The sequence below is a fragment of the Manihot esculenta genome, chromosome 1, assembly GCF_001659605.2.
Source record: "Manihot esculenta cultivar AM560-2 chromosome 1, M.esculenta_v8, whole genome shotgun sequence".
Classification (NCBI taxonomy): Eukaryota; Viridiplantae; Streptophyta; class Magnoliopsida; order Malpighiales; family Euphorbiaceae; genus Manihot; species Manihot esculenta.
The window spans coordinates 36,919,489-36,940,288 of record NC_035161.2 but is presented as its reverse complement, the minus strand read 5'-3'; the positions used below and the strand labels follow the sequence as shown (position 1 = coordinate 36,940,288).

Genomic DNA, 20,800 nt, shown 5'->3' with positions numbered 1-20,800 from the left:
TTAGGGTTTCGTGTCTGTCGATTTCCCTATTCGGATTTGACGGCGCGGCCTTCAATTGACCTCCGGTCAACTCCTTCCTCGATCCCGACCAATCACTCACTCCATTTCCAATAAAATCTCGCGAGACACCGTCATTTCGCATGTGCCGAGATTTTGGGGGGATTTCCTGCCCTTGAGTTGGAGATCGCATCATTAGCACCGAAGTGGATTTCCAAGTCTCAGCGTTATTAAAGCCTTCCATTGTAAAATACTATTAATTAATCTATCTTATTATAATAGAATAAAATAAAATAAAAGCAGATTTCAAGATTTCTTAGAGAGAGAAAGCAAAGATTTGATTTTGAGAGATAGCAAACAAACAGCACTGACAGCTACTCCTATCATTTACATTTTTATTTATTTATTTTTTAAAACATTACATCGTATAAAATCTCTGGCTCCAAATCCAATCCTCCAACACGCCTGGTTTCAATTTTTGCCTCTGCTTCCTGCAACTTACAGAAGAAGCTGACACTCTTTTTCCTCCTCTTTTTCCTTCTATTCTATGGCAAACAGTGTCGTTTCCCGGCGTTGGAGGTCCCAGAAGATCGATGGCTTTGATCTCTCACCTCCTGATGATGAACAAGTACACGTTTTAGCGGTGGATGACAGTCTTGTTGACCGTAAAGTCATTGAACGTTTGCTCAAAATCTCAAGCTGTAAAGGTTCGTCTCTTGATTTTGCATTTCTTTTTAGGTCATGGAGTTCTAAATTAATTGATGTGGTGCAGTGACTGCAGTGGATAGTGGAATTCGAGCTCTGCAATTCCTGGGATTAGATGAAGAGAAGAACTCCTCTGTTGGTTTCGATGTGAGTAGACTGAATTTCTATTATCTTTCTCCTAATTGAGTTCAATTATGGCCTCTTATTTGATCCTCCGATTTGTTTTCCTCTGATTGCTTAAATTGTTTATGGTCTCAGGGCTTGAAGGTGGATCTGGTTATCACTGACTACTGCATGCCTGGAATGACTGGTTACGAGTTGCTCAAGAAAATCAAGGTATCAAAATTTATCCATTTCTCTGTTTTTGAAATTGACTCCCTGAGGAAAGATTGTTAACGGAATCTATTTTATTCTTTGTTGCTGAGCAGGAGTCGTCCACTTTCAGAGAAATTCCGGTAGTGATCATGTCATCGGAGAACGTCATGACTCGAATTGACCGGTAATTAATCAAAACTCGCTCTAACTTTATGTGTGCATAAAACTCAAATTTGCAGTAAATTGAAACTTAATTGTTTGTACATGGTTGCAGGTGTTTGGAGGAAGGAGCAGAGGACTTCATAGTGAAACCGGTGAAATTGTCAGACGTGAAACGAATACGAGATTACATGACAGCCAGAGATTTCAGAATGAAAGACCAACAAAAAGGCAACAGCAACAACAACAACAGTAATAAGAGGAAGTTAAGAGAGAGTTGTGATCTCTCTTCCTCGCCACCGTCAAACTCATTTGCGTCATCATTATCACCATGGCTCTCTCCGTCCTCATCTCTATCTTCCCCATCGTCTCCATCACCGTCGCCGTCATCATCACCATCACCATCACCGCCGATATTGTCCTATTCGGCGCCTTGTTCTCCCACGACGTTAGATTCTCCTACCAGACGGCTGAAAGTGAACATCTCGGATTAGACCCTTTATTGCCCCACCCAACCCAACTATTTTTATGTACCTTACAATTAGAAAAAGGAGAAAATCCCTTTTGCAATGTCAGCAATTCTCCGTTAGTTCTAACGGTTTTTGTTGCTTTTTGGCTCCTCCTGTTTTTGGGGGGCTTTTGTTTACTTTGTTCATTAGTACAATATTAAAATGAATAGCTGAGTAATCAGGAAATCAAAAATGATGAAGATGAATGAAGTGGGTGTTTGAAATGGAAATGGAAAAATGATGCCTTGTTTCTTTTTTAGCCATTTGGGAAATGAACGAGTGGCAAATGTAAGATGGGGTTATGCTTGCGCAGGTGGACGATATTGTGGGGTTAAGTACTAGAGATATGCATGATATTGTCTGCTAGAAGGAATATTTGGGATGGGATTGTGTTTGTGGATGATTTGTTGGAGATGTTCCCTTGAGAAGGGGCTAGGTGGTGTGGGGTGCGTGGTGGAACTGCAGTGTTTGTCTGGTTGTCTCTTATAGAGAACTAGTATGCTTAGCCTAAGCTCCGCTGTCGAGGGGGCCAATGTCCTTCCAACATCATCTGGGCTTTGTGCATAATCCCACCCTAGAGGCTAGAAGGATCGATGGACCCTCTACATGAGAGAGAGAGAGAGAGAGGTAAGGACAGGGAACAGATTGTTGGTTGCTTGAAGTAAAGGTGCTTCATTTCTTAGCCAAACAAGTGAGCTTTTCTTGTTTGACACTTGTAAACACCTGTAATTTATTTTCATTTCGGTACAAAAAATTGCAAGTAAAGGTAAATTAATTAGCATTTAAATCTTTGAAAAAAAAAATCAATCAGCAGTTAATGTATTATAGTTCAATGTTTTCTTTAATCTTGCTTTGAACAATGGAGGTTTGTGTTTTAATTAAAAATTTTCAATTACAATTAAAATTGATCTTTTGTACTTCTAAAAGATTTAAAAAAAGCATTTCCCCCCCTTTCTTTTTTAAAACAAAAGATAGGTTTAGTATGATAACTCTTTTCATTATTGTTTAGTTAACATCATATCAAGGTGTATTTCATTTTTACTTTCAGAAAAAGAAAATCTTCTGAAGATGATAGGAGAATTAAGATACTTCACAATATACATAAGAGATATGCTACACATTATAATACATAAATAATGTAATGCGCAATAATTTTCATGCCAAGAACAGAAACATATCACATGGGACATTATCTGGTGCGCATCATGCAAATAATTTTCTCAAGCTTATTTAGAATTATTGGGATGCTTCCATTTTCACATGATAAATGGAAATTGAAACATCTACAAATGATTGAACTTGTCATGGGCTGGGCCTAAATTGCTTTGTTTGCTTCAACTCACATTGATATGACTTGAGAAATATCCAGTTTCTGTGGGTTCTGTTTGGAAACTGGTTTTGGTCATGAAATGCAAAACCAAAATGTGTATTGGGTGGGAAAATGGTGGAGAAAGAAATATTTTGTCTTGTAAAGATGGTGTGAACATGTTTGTTTGTCATTTTCATAAATAAATACTTCTTCCAGCTAAATTCTTCATTAAAAATAATGATGATTTCTTAAAAAAGCAATAATGAAGATTTTTAAAAGAAAGTATCAAGAAGAAATCGTCCTATCGTTGATAAGATTGTGAGAATAATTTATTGCAAAATTAAGATGCTATTTTATATAATTTTTGTTTTTTTCCCACGTTTTAAAATTATTTTTTAATGAATTTCTTCATATAAAACAATTGTTTTTCCTTAATTTTAACTAAAATTCAAACTCAAAAATCCAAGTTATGAAATCGTGAAGTTTTTTTTTAATTGTAAAAAATATAATTGGGTATATGAGAAAAGTAAAGAGCAGTGATATTAAAATAAAATTTAAGAACATATCCCTAGCTTAGGTGCTTGTTTTTAAAATGTTAGATTCAGTATTGCCTACTAAAAAAATAAGAGTAAATTATCAATTTTAAAAATATATTTTTAATGTCAATAATTCACATTTATAAGGAGACTAGAAGATTATGTGTTGCTTGATATTGCACAGTTCCAAAGATCTGCGACTGTGGAGATGTGAAGGTTCTCAAGTTCATAGAGTTTTAAATGCTTTTGCTCCTGGAACTCTGATATGGCATTTTTTGTGGTTTAAAGCTTCTGTTTCAACCAATTGCTTGTATTATTCCACTGGTTTCAAGCTGCTGGAATTCTATTTCAACTGATATTGTTTTGCTATTATAAGTTGGAAATCATTTAAGATGATTCAGTTTCAAAATAAAGCATGACTTTTTGCAGCCAATTTTCTCTTCACTCTTCAAGGGACATGTTTGATTTAGACCTGTAAATTCAGTACTTACCTCTATTCTGTAATAATTAAGTTTTAGTTTCTGAGCTTTTTAGCCCTTTATCAAAGACAGGCTTCCACAGGGAATGGAAATGGACTATTCATTTCTTTTAAAAAAAAAAATAAATAAAAGTGGGGTCTTGGGTATTGGGTTTGTTGTGTATCACTTGGCAAGGTCAAGCAATTTTGAAATGGTCTTTTTGTCCCCATTGAGAGTGGAAGCCCACAATGGCCTGGCGTCTACTGTAGTTTAGACTAAGCACTCTCAAGTCTCAACTACTTCAAATCCTACCATTTAAAACTTTTTGCATTACCTTCCAATTTCCAACCCACTAACCTTCTTTCTTATATATTAATTTTCTGGACAAGAAAAGAGAATTTAGTCAACTACAATGTAAAAGTATTAAAGTCAAAACTGATAGGGCACCCCATCAACAACTTTGCTAAGCCATTATCATCTTGCATTTCCTGTCTGGATGAGGGATTCAATGCTCTTCAGCCAAATAAATTTGGTTTCTTCCCTTTCTTTGGGCCCATAATACTTTGTGAATTATCAACTAATTTGACTGGAGATTGGTTCTCAGCTTGTACAAAGGAAAATGCTTTCTGGGTTCTAGATAACTTTTATAAGAATTCACTTTTTGGACTTTTTCTGGATTGGAAAGTTTCTTTTCACCCCCTCATAATTTGAAGATTTACACTCCTATTAATCCCTTCTGACTTCGTTAATTACGTCTACGAATTAACAAACTTTATTTATTTCCTCGTAGTAACCACAATATCTATTAATAGCATAACAATATATGAAGCATTTACCTGTTTAATTAAAAAAAAAAAAAAAATTCAACTCTGTACCAGCAGCCATTTCAGTCTCTGACAGGGTAAAACCATTACCCTTTCCATCGACCCCCAACTCCCTTATTATAGTAAGTTGATCATTTCAGTTTAATTAAACTATGTTTTTGTTTTTCGTTTTTAAAAGCAAATAAGAATAGAAAATGTCTTGAGTGTGATGTTAACTTAATTATAGCTTAAGGGTATTTTTATGTTGGTTAAACAAATAGAAGAGCAACCGTAGTGGGAACTCACCGGAACCGAAATGGAAACGACTAACTACTCCTTGAATTTGTCAGGTAAAACAACGTAAATTGCTTACGACACAGCAATGTTAACACTACAACTAATTCTGTTTCCTTCTTTTTGATCCATCACCAATTCACCATCTTCCATTGTGTCCTCCATCAACATGGCAATCTCATGCTTCTTCTTTCTTTTCTTCATTTCTGCTCTTGTTCCTTTCTCTTATTCTCAATCCAATTCTCAGAATTTTGAAACTTTCTATCCTTTTCCAATTCAATTTCCTCCTTCTCCTTCGCCTTCTCCTTCGCCTTCTCCTTCTCCTACTCCTTCTCTTCTTCCTCCTCCTTCTCCTTCTCCCCCTCCTGCACCTTCACCTACCGAGCCCAACTCTTCTTCTCCCCGACCATCAATACCGGCTCTGCTTGCATCGGATTCGTCCTTGCGGACAACCGTTGCCAAGGCAGTAGCTGCTACTGCTATCAGCACTCTTGTCATCGCCACCTTGCTTTTGTGTTTCGTGCAGAGGTATGTTGTTGCACGTCGCAGAAACAAGAGAGAGGATACTATTTCTGGGAGAGACCACCCTCCGCCTCCTGTGCCTAATGATGATCAGTTTTCGCAAGTTAATGATAGTTTTAAGGGTGTGATTGTTGATGATAATGGATTGGATGTGCTTTATTGGAAAAAGCTTGAGGAGGAAAGCAAGAATAGCAGTTTTCAGGAAAAAGAAGAAGATGATGAGACGGTCCAAGCGAGAAATGGGCGGCGCAGGAAATCTGAGCCCATACAAGAAATTCCTTTGCTTAAAGGGAAGTCATCCGTTTCCCATATTAATGAAGTTGTGCCAAAAACTGGTAGTACTGACGGAATTATGGCTTCCTACATTGATCCTCAATCGGAGATGGTCATGAAGGCCGTGGAAAAATCGAATTTACCAAGTCAAGCATCACATCTTTCTCATCTCCCTCCACCACCATCAGCAGGACCACCTTTGCCGCCGCAACCTCCTCCTATCCCCACAAAGACAAATAATACACCACCACCACCACCTCCACCTCCACCTGCAATCACAGCAAAGAAAAATAATACACCACCACCTCCACCTCCAATCCCAAAAAAGACAGATGATACACCACCACCACCTCCACCTGCAATCACAGCAAAGAAAAATAATACACCACCACCTCCGGCACCTAAGGCAGTTGGTCCGATACCTCCAGCGGCTAAAGGGATGGCAAATAAGGGCAATCCTGGGAAGTCCACTGGGATAAAACTGAAACCGTTGCATTGGGATAAAGTGAACAATACTGATGATTCCATGGTGTGGGACAAAATTGGTGGCGGCTCTTTCAGGTAAATTGTAATTTATCATTTTGGTTTTACTAAAATTGCTTGCCGTTTCTGTGTCGATTCTCAAACTTTCTCCATGCAAATTCAGGGTCGATGATGATCTTATGGAGGCCCTGTTTGGATACGTGGCAACCAATAGAAGATCCCCCAGGAAAGGGGAAACAAGCGATAGTCAGAACGGCAGCTCCCTAGGGCAGATTGCTATTCTTGATGTCAGAAAATCACAGAACATAGCAATTGTGCTTAAATCTCTGGGAATAACACGGGAAGAGATCCTTGATGCGTTAACTGACGGGCAGGGGTTGAATGCAGAGGCTCTTGAAAAGCTTTTGAGAATTGCTCCAACCAAAGAAGAGGAGTCTCTAATTCTTGAATTCGATGGAGACCCTCTTAGACTTGCAGATGCTGAGTTTTTCCTGTACCATCTTCTGAAAGCTGTTCCTTCAGCTTTTACTCTCCTTAATGCAATGCTTTTCAGATTGAATTACGATTCAGACATTCGCCAGTTCAAGGATTCTCTGGGAACACTTGAACTAGGCTGCAAAGAGCTTAGAAATAGAGGACTTTTCGTTAAACTTTTGGAAGCAATCCTCAAAGCTGGTAATCGAATGAATGCAGGGACTTCAAGAGGAAATGCACAAGCATTCAATTTAAGTTCCCTTCGAAAGTTATCCGATGTTAAATCCGCCGATGGGAAAACAACTCTACTCCATTTCATTGTTGAGGAGGTTGTCCGGTCAGAGGGAAAACGCTGTGTTATCACCAGAAATCGAAGCCTGAACCGAAGCTCGAGTAGAAGCAGCAGCAGGAGTAGCAACAACAGCAGCAGCAGTAAAAATTCACCGTTGAGGGATGAAAGAGAACAGGAATATATAATGCTGGGATTACCAGTGGTCGGAGGTCTCAGTTCTGAATTCAATAATGTAAAGAAAGCAGCCAAAATAGATTATGAAGCCTTTGCAGGCACTTGCTCAGCTCTCACAGCTCGCATAGAAGAAGTTAGGCTAATTGCTTTGCAATGTGCTGCTAATGGGGAAGAAGCATTTGCAAGCGAGATGAAAGCTTTTACTGAAGCAGCAGAGGAAGAACTTAAGGTATTGAAAGATGAGCAAATTAGGATAATGGAGCTTGTAAAGAAAACAACGGAGTATTATCAAACAGGAGCTTCCAAGAACAAACAAGCACATTCACTTCAAATGTTTCTCATAATCAAAGACTTTCTAAACATGGTTGATAACGTCTGCGTCGAAATTGCTCGAAATCTGCAAAAAAGGAAAACATCCTCTCCAGGTTTTGGCTCCTCATCCAAGACACCAGCCGCATCACCAATGCCAGTGAGGTTCCCAAACTTGCCTGAACATTTCTTGAAGGAAAAGTCCAGTAGCAGTTCAAGTGAATCAGATACTGATTTTTGAGCAATGTATATAGCTGTTATACACAAAAAATGGAGATGTTAAAATCATAAATGTTTTTTGAAATCATCAGATTCTTTTCTAAACTTTGGCAAGGTTTAGTATGTCAATTCTAAGTTTTTGCTTTGCCTTAGTTTGGAGATCTTATATTTGGTTTGATGGATTCACTCCATTATCCAATTCTCCACCAAAATCTATTGCTGAGTTCTTTTTTGGGGGATTCTGCGAACAGTATCTGTAACATCAATTTAATGGGTAAAACAGCATTAGTGGCTCTTGAAAAGCATTCTTCAACCATTCACATCAGGATCCAAAAGAATACGACAAAATGTTGCAAACAAACACGCCTCAATCAGGGTAATTTCCATGGATTCCTCTGTAGTTGAATGATTATGCTTATTGATATGCTGAAATTTTCTTCAGTTCCTAGATTGAAACTTTGACCAAATGTGAGACCCATAATCATTTGCTGAATGACCGTTAAGTATATCAAAGTGAAATCTATTCTGAACTATTTGGGAGATGAATTACTATCCAGTTTGTAATCTTTAACACCAAGATGTTTGAGAGTTGTCATTTTTCCACAGCCTGCCCCTGAAAGGGAATGATATTGTTGACAGAGAGAGAACTTTATGCGAGTGACTATTAATATAAATATATTTATAGGATTGAATTCCTAGCCATGTATCACATATTAGAAGTGGTGATCATTTTAGCAACCTTAAAAAAAATCTAATTGGAGGGAATTAAGAAAAAAAAAAAAAAAGCCCACAGGGGCATTCCACGGCCTTTGCCGTCCATCTTCTACCTGCTTAGCTTTGACAGAGCTAACATCCACGTCGTTTCTCCAAACAAATGCATCCATTTCGAGGAGAAATGGGTAATTTGACTATTAAAGAGGAAAAAGCTACTCCCTTTTTGTTGTATATCAAGGAATAACTGGAATAGGCTTGGTCCAGATAACTATCAAAGAGCAAAAATGTTTCTAAAAATGGAATTCCATGCAATAACCATCTAACCTCTGTTCGAAATTTATTCTACTAAAAAGGCAAATCGGAGACACAACCTCTAGTTTTGTACTTCTGTATAAGTAGTACCAGAGGATTTACTAGAGACAGCAGAGGTTACATTGATCTGCAGTGCACAGGGAAAAAAAAGCAGTTGCTACATAAACGTGTTTACGAAACCAATAAGCCTTAATGCCGTTGAAAATAAATGGTTGCAATAAATTCCAAGGTTCATAGATTCCTATTTTTGGAGGACAAATTACTGCAATTTATGCATCAGGTGAGAGAGGCCTAAGAAACCTGAGACATTTAACATGCTCTATCTGGACAATATACAGATGGTGACTAATGAGTTGCATTATTATGTTTGCCTGGTGAGACTATCCTAACTAGAATAACACTTCTTAGATTAATATTGTCCTTGCCCATAAGTGCCGCCTCTGAAGCAGAAGTGGTGGACCAAAGCACATAACCTGCTGTTTGCTTCAGACATTTCATAATATCTTGTACGCTTGGTAGATGGTGAATGCTTCTATGTCCCAAGTGTCCTGGAACCCTCCTGCACATACAATCATCATAGATAGCTTACATATGTATAAAGCTCTCTTCTGGAATCTCAAAAAAGAAAAAATCATTGTCGCAAAAACACAATTTTTTTTCTAACGATCAAGGAAACTATCAAAACTAGGCCAATATATGTCAGCCATGCCAGCTCATTAAGTGGGAATCTGAAATGATTGAAAGAACAACCAGAAGGAAAAATGCAGTGCTTAAGCATGTATATTTTTCCTTCAGTCCTAAAGAAGAATTAAGAGAATGGGGACTATATTCTTTTTCCACTTATCCTTGAGGACTTGGGAGGTTAATTTGGCCCTTGAATTACACAACGAAACCCTCCCTCTACCGGTATCCAAATGTTTCACCTTAAAGATGTGAACATTTTATTGTTTGCTTTATTTTCTTAAAATCCATAAATTAGAATGTTCTGAAAATTAGACATTGAAGATGGTAAGAAGCTCAAACAGAAACGTATAATGTAAGTAACTTGAATTCATTCTTTCCCTTTTTCATTAATAGATTGATAAAATTATTTTTAAATGCATCAGTTAGACATGAAATTTTCCAATTTCCTTTAGAGCCAATGGACAAATTCTCAACTTCTATTAATTCTTAAATTAATAGTCAATCACAAGAAAAAGAAAAAGGTCTACCAATTTCCTAGAGAAGTAAGGTGTTTATAGTAGAATTATTCATATCCTATTAGTATTAGGATTTGGAACCCTAAATAAGAAATACAAAGGGAACCCTAAATATGAATCCCAAATCAACACAAAATTCCTGAATAATAAAGAGACTATTTCCTATATTTCTTCTTAAAATAATTAGTCCTAAAATCTCTATAAATCCTGCATCAATTTTTTTTATCTCCACCAACAATGAAGAAAATGTTGGTGGGCACATATTAGTATATGTAAAAGAGGAGTCGCTTCTTTTAAACATTCTGCTGTGAAAATGAAAAGGACTCACAGATATGACATACCTTATCTGAAGGGCTTTTAGACACCTTTTGTCCCCGATAAAAACCTGGCATGGGTGTAGATTTGAAATTAAGGCTGTGTCTTATCTTTCTTATCTCCACTTCTTTCTCCTGCTGTGATCAGCATAAAATGTCAAAACATGCCAATCAAATTTCATTGAAACCTATGGTCGTATTATTTATGATCCTGTGACAGTAACATGCAGGGAACATCCAATCACCCAAGCAAACCTTAACCAGAAAATATTACAGCACATACATAGATACATATATGCACACATATACACACAGTTACACACATACATTTCGAAACTTTCTTGTTCAGACCAAACTGGCATCTCCAACCAATGGAAATGTTAGAAGGTTGAAGCATACCTTTGATTTTGTTTGGAGGCACGTGCTCTTAGCATCTTTTGCTTTCCATTTCTCTTCCAGTTCCTTAGAAAACTGAACAAATCATGAAAGAGATCCAAATTTTAAACAGCTAATGGAGAATGACCCACATCTTCAAGTAATCTAAAATATTGTCAAATGATTCCATGGCTACGTGAAACAGACAGAAGGCTAAGGGTCCAACATATACCTCCTTCCTATTCTCTGCCCTTTCATCGCTTTTCAAGCCAAAAGAAGATGGGGCCGCCTTACCAGTTTTTTTGTCCATACTAGCCGTTTTGAAAGACCTAACAAAGCATCCAATGTAACTCTGAACTTTCAAGAAAAGGGAGTTGGAAACAAGCTTTGGTATGCATTTTTACAAAGTGGAGAATCCAAAATGTTACCCTGCGTTCTCTTTTTGAGGAGTCAGAGAATTGGAAACCTTAGCTTCTGTCCCCTTTGTGGTCACCTGCCCGAGTAAATTGAGATTTGACATTCAACAAACCAAACATGACTAGTTATGTGGTAGAAAGGGGTTCCTTCCAGTGGTTAAATGTAATTAGATGACAAACCTGCTTTGCTGCCAAAGATCTCTCTTCAGCTGAGGCCTTCAACTGGTTAAAATTGTTTTGGAATGTCTTAAATACTCGTTTGACAATGTCCTTATCCTTCATTTTCTCCATAATAAATGAACTTCGAGTAGCTGTAATAGGAGGCGGTGCATGAGTAGCGGGATCAGAATTTGGAGCATCCAGACTAAGAGACGAATGCAAGGATTTAGAAATCACTTTCTTGCTTCCACCCACAGACAGATTATCGCCCTCTGGTAAGGATGAACCAGTTACTTTCTTCGTGAATGGCTGCAACGTGGACAATGTGCTAGAAGTTGGCATTGTCTCTGGGGCCTTCGGCGTGGAAACTTGGGCTGATTTAGCTACAGGTGATGCCACTTTCTTCTTTATCCTTGTCATGTCTCTGATCTTATGCAATGGAGAAGTCTAAATGGACAAAAGCAACAAAATTTATGAGACATCAAAATTAGAAAAGCACCAATATTTCAAGAGACGTAGAGAGCAATCTTCATGTTTAAGAATTTCCCTACAAAAATCAATGGATTCGTAGTGAAATTAATCACCTTTTCAGATTCCTTTCGATGATCTAACTTGATATTTTCCTCTTTAATTGCAACAATACTTTCTATCTCTTTGTCCAAGTTCTTTGGTGAGTCCTTCATTTCTTGAGACTCTGTGTACAAATTTTTCTCTTCTTTAGCTAAACAAGCTTCTTCTGTCCTCTTCAATGTGGGACCATTTAGTCTGCTATCCAGATCTTCTTCCAATGTTTCAATCAATGAGCCTTGACCTTCTATACTGATTGCAGCATCTTCATCAACTGCATCAACTTGGCCAGAACACAACTCATTATCCAATTTGGTTTCTTGCCCAGTCCCTTCAGCAGAAGTTTGGCTAATGGGACTATCAAATTCAGAATCTATACCATGAGCTTTTCCAATGAGATCTCCACTATTTTGATCATTTGACCCTAGTGAGTCATGTTCCACTTGCTTCTCCTGACTCAGCTGCTCAGCTTTCCTGGTAGCAATCTTTTTGTAATGAGCTTCAAAGTAAGCCTTTTTCTCAGCTACAGATCCAGGTGTGGCACACTTCTCAACTTCCTCCATGTACTTGTTCTGCGAGAAAGATGACCATTTCTCCCAAGACAATGAATCATTCTCAAATCTACCTAATGAAACTGACACTTGAAGAGCACGACCGGAAGTAGCTGTCTCCCCCATCTGTTCATATAACACAAAAACCAAAATCCAAGAAAGAAACAGAATGACAACTCATAATACAAACTGCATGAATCTTGTGATTATGTATCGGTAATCAAAAAACAATATATTACAGAAAAAACAAATTCAAGAAAACAATGAACGGAAACCAAATTTGTAGCAAAATGGCCACTTGTCACAGACAAATAATAACAGAACCTTATCTTCACTGCTTAATGCAGCCATTATTCATTTGCCCATTAACACTCAACAGAAGAGATGAATTCATTGAAGCCCACTTACAATGATAAAGTATAAGATATTCACAAAGGAGACAAAAAGAAAACTTGAAGAAAAGCAAGAACTGAACAAGAAAAAGGCATGGATGGGCATATTATTGTGTTTCAAGATAATCTCTCTCTCTATATATATATCTGTCTTCACCCCCTCCTTCCTAAAATTTGCCCTTTTCCTTTTATCACTTCCCCTTTTCACATTAATGGGCAGCCTTGTCTGTTTGTCGTACTTGTGGAAGTTACCGAATCATAAATTCAATCATCAAGACAGAAAAATTACATCAAGAGTGAAAGCGTCCATAATCACAAAGCAGAGATAACAACCCGTGTAATTTTTCATAAAATGAATTAGATTTTGGTTCCTCCACTATTCAAATGAAAGAAAACTAAGAAAGTGGAATAATTGCGACTTCCCTAAAGATTCCTAGCAGCAAATTTCCAAAATTTGAACAGGAAAACACCAAAAATATGTAAAAGAAGCAAGAAATTAAAGATTAGTTGGCATAATTAATGGGATATTCAAGAAAACAAACAGATTGGACGGAGAAATCACAAACTACTGGTTAAATTTAAATTATCCGTCATGATTACATTACCTTGGAGAAATCAGATATCTTTCTATAATGAGTCAAGTCCAGAGAAAAGGCAACACCGTGATCAGATCAGCCGGGAAAAAACAAGATGGGAAAAGGCCCACCATTGAAAAGTAGCACTAGCACAGTGAAGTAGATAGAGATGGATAGTAAGACACTGAGAGTCGAGCCAGCTACAGACAGATTAAAGTATCGTCCAGCCACTGCCAGCTTATGACTCCTACCCACAAACGATTTCTTTCTGTTCCGTTCTTTCTTCATCTTTTCTTCTTTTAACATGACAAAAATATTATTTTTGAATTTGTTGGAATGAATTTTTTTTTTTTTTTTACACAATCAAAGATTCTGAGATAACGATGAATTCAATTGTAATCAATTCCTGTTTTTGTTGATTTAAATTTTTGGTTTTTGCTTTCTGAATTATCTTGATACAGATCATCAATCACGCACATTATCTCCTCCATCGATTTTCCTTCCCCCAACTGATTTCAAGAACAAGAATGGTCCATTTCCACACCTTCTTGCCAAGGCAAGACAAACACTTGATGTTGAAGGAAGAAATTTGGTGGGCCCTCCAAAAAATGAACGATGAGAGAGTGGTTGGCCCACATCCACATGTTATAATGTCATACGAGACTTAGCCCTCCAAAAATTCATTTAACACTTATTTTCACTTTTGTATGTATTATAAATTAATAAAACTTTAAAATATTAATGAAGTAAAACTTTACAGATTTAAAATGTATAATATTTTATATAATAAATTATTAATATTAAATAGAGTTGGTCAAGCACTCCAAGGCTTAGTCTGATGGAAAGTGCATCCTGTAGTCTTGAAAGGTTTAAGGTTCGACTACCCTAATCCCTATTTCAACAAAAAAAACATAGAGTTGGTCAAATAAAAAAATATATTTATAATTTATGCTAGTGTTCAATATAAACATTTATAAAATATTTTTATATATAATAAATAAAGAATATATTCATTGTGAGAAGATTTCATTCATAATACATATTTATTATGGATAATATATTATTTTATATATTCATGTGGGGATTTTTTTTCTTTCTCAATTTACCGAGTACAATGATAATCTCTTACCACCTTAAGTAAAAAAAGAGAGTAGCAAATAAGCATAATCCAGGAAATTTTTAGCACATTGTACTCATGTGGGCTCCTGCCGTTCCCTTAACTTGCCTTGCTGTTTTCTCCTTAATGCTCCTAAGCTACTCAATCTCCCATTTGTAATGAACACCGCCATCTTCCATCCACTATATAAGCATAACTCGTGTTTTGTTTTCCCAATATCACCTTACTCACACGGAGGCCACCACATGGAAATGTCTTTCTTGCTCTACACATTCCTTACCCTGCCCCTTCTACTGGGCCTAGCTAAATCGGACCCAGAATCACTTCAAGATTATTGCGTTGCAGATCCAAAACCTTCTTTTTATTTGAATGGTGTACCTTGTATCAATCCGAAGCTGGTAACTACTGCCCATTTCACCACTTCAGCTCTTGCCAAGCCTGGGAACACTCGAGCCAACCCTTTTGGCTTCAATGTGACGCTCACCACCGTTGCTAACTTACCAGGGTTGAACACCTTGGGCTTATCTCTAGCCCGAGTTGATATAGCTGCAAATGGAGTCGTTCCGCCTCATTCTCACCCGCGAGCCTCTGAAGTCACTATTTGTCTTAAGGGTTCAATCCTTGTGGGTTTTGTTGATACTTCTAATGGTTTGTATACTCAACAGTTACGTGTTGGAGAGTCGTTTGTGTTTCCAAAAGGATTAATTCATTTTCTGTTCAACCTGGAATCAGCCCCAGCACTAGCTGTTTCTGGACTCAGTAGCCAAAATCCAGGAGCCCAAATAGCTTCTCTAGCAGCATTTACATCAAATCCCTACATCCCAGATGATGTGGTGAAGAAAGCATTTCAAATTACTACTCAAGACGTCATGAAGATTCGTAAAAATCTTGGAGGATAATTAAAAACATTGTAAGCAAGTCTAGCAAGAATCTATGGTCGTTGAATTTGATTACTTAACCATGTGTATAATCCAAGCAAACACATTACTGTATTCTATACATCTTGCTCAGTTATTTGAGAATACAACACATCTTTTTTACTTAAAAAAATTTATGTTAATGAGCTTAAGCATTATTTATATCAAAATTTGTTCAAATTGATTAAAATGAATTAATTACTACATCAATTTGTAATAGTTGTAATGTGCTTTCATGAAAAAAGCTGTTTTATTTCTAACTATTTATTAATAATTTGACATATAGATAAAAACAATTATTTAAAAAACAAATTACTTGATTTTTTTTAATTTTAGGATATATTTTTATATAGTTATTTAGATGTTAGTAACCCTATGCTATAGAATTCCTCCTATTAAAGGGGACCAAAAATGCATTCATTTTATTGGTAGTGCTGATAATTTAATTTCCTTCCATCCAATCCTAGCCTATACCTTGCTTTACCTGTACATACCCGTTCCAGAAAGAAAAAAGCAATAAAAAAAAGGGCTGGCTTACAAATTCTGGTAGATCCAATCATGATCTCCATATCTAATTCCCTGATTGTGTCTGCACTTAACAATAATTTTTATGTTTATTTCGTTATAAAAAATGGGTTACAGCATAAGCAAATGGATCTTGCAAACCATCACCAATGCTAATGCATAGGGAAAAAAGTGCACACGTTTACGGCAAGCAAACATTGGCTACTGGGTCGACTCTCGACTGGGTCCAAGTTGAGAAACGTGAGTCTCCAACCTGTGATGGCTTCACACGCAAATTTATATGACATGCCAAGTGAATTTTGCAAGTCAAGGTCTTTTGGATTGAATTTTTCTTAATGTTGAGAAACAAAAAAAAATGCACCACCTCTCTCCCAGCTTCTATTATCAACGTGTAGGCCACCTCCAATTAGAATCAGACAAGTTGCACCAGGAATAAGCTAAACTGCTAAAGCAAAGGTGTGTGGGGCCTAAAAGTAGTTGTAAAATATTGCAGAAACAAAGTGGGTATGTCAGGCTGCAAAGGTCCAAAGCCCCTCCCCTTGAAATTGACATTATTCATTGCTTTCTCATTTCTCCTCATCTTTTTCCTTTTGGCTTTTGCATCTCTCTCATTTATCTTTTATTCATAACTCACCGGACAGCAAACACTAAATTTGCAACATATTGAGATTTCCAACAAAAAACCAACATCAATTTGAAGAAAAACAAATCCAAATGAACAATGAACAACTGTATGTTATTCTCTTACATACAAAGATATCATTATCCCACAAATTGTTCCACAGCAATAGAACCCTTCAAATGGGGATTTAAAATCCTGAAGCATATTAATTAAATCAAAATAAAAACCCATCAATCTCTTCCCATCCCGGTTCCTAAACTGTACACATCTAGGAAAGAATTTCTTAAAATGTTTAAATTAAAAATTGAAAAAAAAATCCAAAGAATCACAAATAACCCATCATTATAGATTGAGAAGAACTGGAAAACCCCATAGAATGATCTTTCACTCCACCATTATCATAACCTTTATAGAGATCATAAGGCTCCCACAGATGATCAAGAGGGCAAGGCTTCTTGCCATCTAGTCTAACCCAAGGCTTCCCTTTCCCACTCCAATGAAGCAAGCTAACTGGACCTGGATGCAATGACCGGCAGCTCCCTCTCACATTATCCCCGCCCAGACCGTGCTGGTTCCACCGGTGATCAATAGCCTCTATATTACCCGCGAACACCAATAAAAACGGCGGCAGTGAACCCAACTCGTAAATCCTCCTCTTCCTCTGTATCTCCATCCAATTCTCGATTCTCCTCCTGTAATTCCCCTCTCTCCAACTCACCAAATCCATCACCATTACCCCAGTGTTGAAGTAACAGGGCTTCCGCGCTGAGAAAACCCGAGAAAGAACAGGGTCCGACCAGAACACATCAGTGAAATACTTGGTGAAATTGGCATGGCAATACTCAGGTGCGCCAATGATTCTTGACCCAGCAAGGGTTATGCTCCAGAGCTTGTGTATATCGTCCACAACGACCACATCCGAGTCCAGGTAAATGACTCGGTCAACGCAGGGATCTAGGATGTCTCCGAGATAGTTTCTTGCGTAATTTAGTGGGTTTTCTAAGGCTTGACGGATTGATGAAGAGATTAAATTGATGACGGTGTCTTCTCTGAATATATAAACCTTGAAACTGAGTGAAGGAAAAGTGGACCGAACGAGTTGGCCCAGAACTCGAGGACTCGCCTTATCGAACTCCGCCGCAATAAAATGGAAGAACACGTTTTCTGGGCAAGAAGCGTGTTTTAGAACAGAGTGAACAGCAGCGATTGACCCTCGTAGATACTCCGAATCCAGAGTCATGGCTACGTGAACCAAAGAACGGTCACATGAAGACACGAACTGTCTATTGCCTGACACTGGGCATTCTATCCCATTACGGTAGTCCGGCGCCTCTGCAAATCGGAGTCCACCCAGTTGAATACCATCACCGCCGTCCATTTCTCTCCCCGGAATAGAGCGAATCCCGAGGCAGAATGAAGCAGAAAGAAAAAGGAAGGACATGGCATGGAGTAACCGGAAAAGACCCATTGCGAACACTGAATGTGGATTCAAGAGGAAAGGGTTCTACGGGTGGAAATGATGGATGGAACGCCAATAGTTGTTATATTGCATTAATTGGCATTGAAGGTGAAAGGGGAAAGTGAAGAGATTGGAAGAAATAATGTGAGAAGCGATTGGTCAAATGTGAAAATGGTAGTTCAAGGATTTAGAACAAGGGGAAAGATCAACACCGCTTACTAGTTTCTCGTTCTTGGTGGGTTCATTTCCAAGAAAACGCGGTCTATCTTCTTCCCCTCCGAGATATAGATAGAGAGAGAGAGGTAACGAAAGAGAAAGGGGTTTCAGAAGTCTTATATATTAAAGATCTCTGACAGAGAAAATACTATAGTCTCTCCGTCTCTCTCTCCCTCTCTCTCTTTCTCTCTCTGCGTCACAGCAGAGGGGAGGTAACCAGTTTGCGGAAACTGCTAGCGAAGAAGGCACATAATCCACTCTGTAATTGTTTAAACTTTTAACGTTCTTCTGTGGGAGATGTGTCATTCACGCGTTTATCTGTGCGCGTGCTGTTGGATGGGATGGGATGCGTATTTGTAAAACTTCAAATTATGAGGAATTTTTCCTTAAAAAACAACTAATAACTTTTTTTAGTTTTTTTTTCCAATTACACGAAATAATAATGTTAAATATTAAATTAATGGTCTAGCTGTGATATTTGTTATTCTAAGTCATAATTTTTGTTGACTTGCAACGAACTTACCTGGTCAAGTAAATGATGTGTGAGTAAAAAAAATAAAAAATAAAAAATAAACACAGCAATCTCCTCTAACAGAGGGAAGTTAATAAATTACTTGCAAATAGACATATAAAGTGATACCGGATAACCTCTACATCTGTTTTTAGCCCAGAAATAAGGCTGTGGTCTAAAAGAAGGCCATAGGTTCAAAGCAGCTCCATAAGGGAGTAGGCCCAATCACTCACCAGCCCTATCCGCATGCGCTTTGAAGGGCATTAAATGGCTGTTACGCATACGCTTTGGAAGCACTATATACTGGGGTCTTCTCTTGCAAGAGGGTATCTTATTCTTTTTCTTCTCCTGCCTGGACTCCATTTTATTTTATCTGCAACTCTTATCTAAGGACACAACTCTTATTTAGGAAACCTGACTTGAACGTCGGAGGGTCTCCACCGGGGCATCCCGGTGGACCCTTGACCCCTTTTCCCTTATTTTGCAGGTCCTTTCCTCAAAGAAAACATGGTGAGACCCATTTGACAGATCTATCAGAGAGCCCAAAAAGGAATCAAATCCATATAATAAGGGATGAGGGAGAACCGGATCTATCGAATATGGAGTCCAAGGAGATTGAGAGTTATCAACACCCATGAAAATTTTCTCTTGTCATAATTATAAACTAGAGGTTCATTACAAAATTCCTTGCGCAAATAAAAAAAAAAAAACTTATATGTTGGCATATAATTTTCAAGGAAGTAGCATGGAATTTTCAATATTAATTCAATTAATAAAAAAAAATTAGTCAAGGATACTAATGAGAAATTTCATTATGCATGAACAAATAATAGTTATTTTTTTTATTGCAATGAAGCATATTTGGCACTTCGAAAAATGTTAGTAATTAATAAATAAATTTATTTATTTTTAAGATTTTATATTGGTGGATGAGTCTATTAATTTATATACTCTTAAAAAGTTTTGTAAAATTATTATAGTTTTGATTTAAATTTTCAATAATTGTGATTGTGTGTGAGTTTTGACTTTTCATTGACTTTACTAGTATTTAAAAAAATTAATTGGGATTTAAAAAAAAAAAAAAAGCATATTTGGATAAAACTAGGGAGGAAAGAATAGTAAAGTAAAAAAAAAACATAAAAGTATTAAATGGATTGAGAAGTACAGAAAGAGCTAAAAGCAGCACCAATCCTCGTATCGGGACAAGAGATATTCTTTACCTCCACTAATGCAATGACAGCTGTGAATTCAAAGCAAACAGCTGTGTGTTTCCCTAATTCTGATTTTGACATTTACGGCTGTGATCTAGCCTGGCAGTCCTAATGCCCCACCACTCCTTGGATCCTCCCCCACGTGATCACGTGCTCCCCACCCTAAACTCCTCCTCTTTCCCCTCCTGTATTTGCTGTTTTTATTTTTTTTATTTACTATTTTTTTTCCTCAAATTGTCCATGGATTGGACCGTTTTAATTTAAATAATTTTTTATATGAAGTTTTAATTTAAATATAGAACTTTCATCTCTTATTTTACATATTTTATGTTTTAATAATTTACCTCTTAAAAAAAAAAGTTTTGAAAAATATTATTGAAAGGTACTGATTTGTGACAAGCAATCATGCCTACACGTATGATTGAGAAATTTATGAAAATATCTTAAAAATATTACTATTTATTTTTTATATTTTAAAAAATTATTAATTAATATATTAATTTTAAAAAATTATTAATTAATATATTAATTTTAAAAAATATAAAAATATTTTTGAAATATTAAAAATTTATTAATCAGTGATGCTATTAATTTTACTTATTAAATATTTTATTATTTAAATTATATAATATAAAAAATTTATTAATTACTTTTTCATATTTTTGAACATATCTATTAATTACTTTATTTATATTAATGTTATTAATTTTATTTATTAAGCATTATGAAAAAGTAATTTCTCATATATTTTTTAATATATCTATTAATTATTTTATTTGTATTAAAGATGTTTTAATTTCTTTTATAATATTTAACT

General features: G+C 36.7%; 5 protein-coding genes across 9 annotated transcripts; 3 read left to right on the top strand and 2 right to left on the bottom strand.

The window, feature by feature from the left end:
* Nucleotides 1-287: 287 nt before the first annotated feature.
* On the top strand, nucleotides 288-1,948 carry LOC110614606 (two-component response regulator ARR5). Of its 2 annotated transcripts, none has more exons than XM_043960634.1 (5): nucleotides 288-704; nucleotides 779-849; nucleotides 961-1,038; nucleotides 1,131-1,201; nucleotides 1,292-1,948. In XM_043960634.1, the coding sequence occupies exons 1-5, from the start codon at nucleotides 545-547 to the stop codon at nucleotides 1,668-1,670; spliced, it is 759 nt and encodes a 252-aa protein (XP_043816569.1). In that variant the 5' UTR covers nucleotides 288-544; the 3' UTR covers nucleotides 1,671-1,948. The 2 variants fall into 2 exon arrangements, with proteins under 2 accessions (XP_043816569.1, XP_021611869.1); XM_021756177.2 differs by having other exon boundaries at nucleotides 299-704; nucleotides 770-849; nucleotides 1,292-1,915.
* A 3,008-nt stretch (nucleotides 1,949-4,956) lies between these two features.
* Nucleotides 4,957-8,133, top strand: LOC110614597 (formin-like protein 8). Its single transcript, XM_021756166.2, has 2 exons — nucleotides 4,957-6,441; nucleotides 6,527-8,133. Exons 1-2 carry the CDS (start codon nucleotides 5,255-5,257, stop codon nucleotides 7,851-7,853), a joined length of 2,514 nt encoding a protein of 837 aa, XP_021611858.1. The 5' UTR covers nucleotides 4,957-5,254; the 3' UTR covers nucleotides 7,854-8,133.
* Nucleotides 8,134-9,027: 894 nt separating this feature from the next.
* On the bottom strand, nucleotides 9,028-13,685 carry LOC110609381 (protein WVD2-like 7). 4 transcript variants are annotated; one of them, XM_021748950.2, is made up of 8 exons: nucleotides 13,436-13,685; nucleotides 11,905-12,564; nucleotides 11,342-11,767; nucleotides 11,174-11,238; nucleotides 10,978-11,074; nucleotides 10,770-10,841; nucleotides 10,398-10,508; nucleotides 9,028-9,416 (listed from the first exon to the last, which is right to left on the bottom strand). In XM_021748950.2, exons 2-8 carry the CDS (start codon nucleotides 12,562-12,564, stop codon nucleotides 9,390-9,392), a joined length of 1,458 nt encoding a protein of 485 aa, XP_021604642.1. In that variant the 5' UTR covers nucleotides 13,436-13,685; the 3' UTR covers nucleotides 9,028-9,389. The 4 variants fall into 4 exon arrangements, with proteins under 4 accessions (XP_021604642.1, XP_021604624.1, XP_021604619.1 ...); XM_021748932.2 differs by lacking the exon at nucleotides 13,436-13,685 and adding an exon at nucleotides 12,847-13,421 and having other exon boundaries at nucleotides 10,398-10,505; XM_021748927.2 differs by lacking the exon at nucleotides 13,436-13,685 and adding an exon at nucleotides 12,847-13,420.
* Nucleotides 13,686-14,667: 982 nt separating this feature from the next.
* On the top strand, nucleotides 14,668-15,602 carry LOC110626850 (germin-like protein subfamily 1 member 1). Its single transcript, XM_021772985.2, has one exon. The coding sequence runs from the start codon at nucleotides 14,681-14,683 to the stop codon at nucleotides 15,419-15,421; it is 741 nt and encodes a 246-aa protein (XP_021628677.2). The 5' UTR covers nucleotides 14,668-14,680; the 3' UTR covers nucleotides 15,422-15,602.
* A 1,077-nt stretch (nucleotides 15,603-16,679) lies between these two features.
* On the bottom strand, nucleotides 16,680-18,504 carry LOC110609346 (probable galacturonosyltransferase-like 9). Its single transcript, XM_021748867.2, has one exon. The coding sequence runs from the start codon at nucleotides 18,052-18,054 to the stop codon at nucleotides 16,912-16,914; it is 1,143 nt and encodes a 380-aa protein (XP_021604559.1). The 5' UTR covers nucleotides 18,055-18,504; the 3' UTR covers nucleotides 16,680-16,911.
* Nucleotides 18,505-20,800: the final 2,296 nt, after the last annotated feature.

Coding starts and splice junctions, on each gene's coding strand:
- LOC110614606 (XM_021756177.2), top strand. CDS start 545: ATGGCAAACAGTGTCGTTTCCCGGCGTTGGAGGTCCCAGAAGATCGAT. Junction 850..960: donor ACTCCTCTGTTGGTTTCGAT/GTGAGTAGACTG, acceptor TTATGGTCTCAG/GGCTTGAAGGTGGATCTGGT. Junction 1,202..1,291: donor GTCATGACTCGAATTGACCG/GTAATTAATCAA, acceptor ACATGGTTGCAG/GTGTTTGGAGGAAGGAGCAG.
- LOC110614597 (XM_021756166.2), top strand. CDS start 5,255: ATGGCAATCTCATGCTTCTTCTTTCTTTTCTTCATTTCTGCTCTTGTT. Junction 6,442..6,526: donor ATTGGTGGCGGCTCTTTCAG/GTAAATTGTAAT, acceptor ATGCAAATTCAG/GGTCGATGATGATCTTATGG.
- LOC110609381 (XM_021748927.2), bottom strand. CDS start 12,936: ATGCCCATCCATGCCTTTTTCTTGTTCAGTTCTTGCTTTTCTTCAAGT. Junction 11,075..11,173: donor CCTCAAAAAGAGAACGCAGG/GTAACATTTTGG, acceptor ATGCTTTGTTAG/GTCTTTCAAAACGGCTAGTA. Junction 10,509..10,769: donor GCCTCCAAACAAAATCAAAG/GTATGCTTCAAC, acceptor TGCTGATCACAG/CAGGAGAAAGAAGTGGAGAT.
- LOC110626850 (XM_021772985.2), top strand. CDS start 14,681: ATGAACACCGCCATCTTCCATCCACTATATAAGCATAACTCGTGTTTT.
- LOC110609346 (XM_021748867.2), bottom strand. CDS start 18,054: ATGGGTCTTTTCCGGTTACTCCATGCCATGTCCTTCCTTTTTCTTTCT.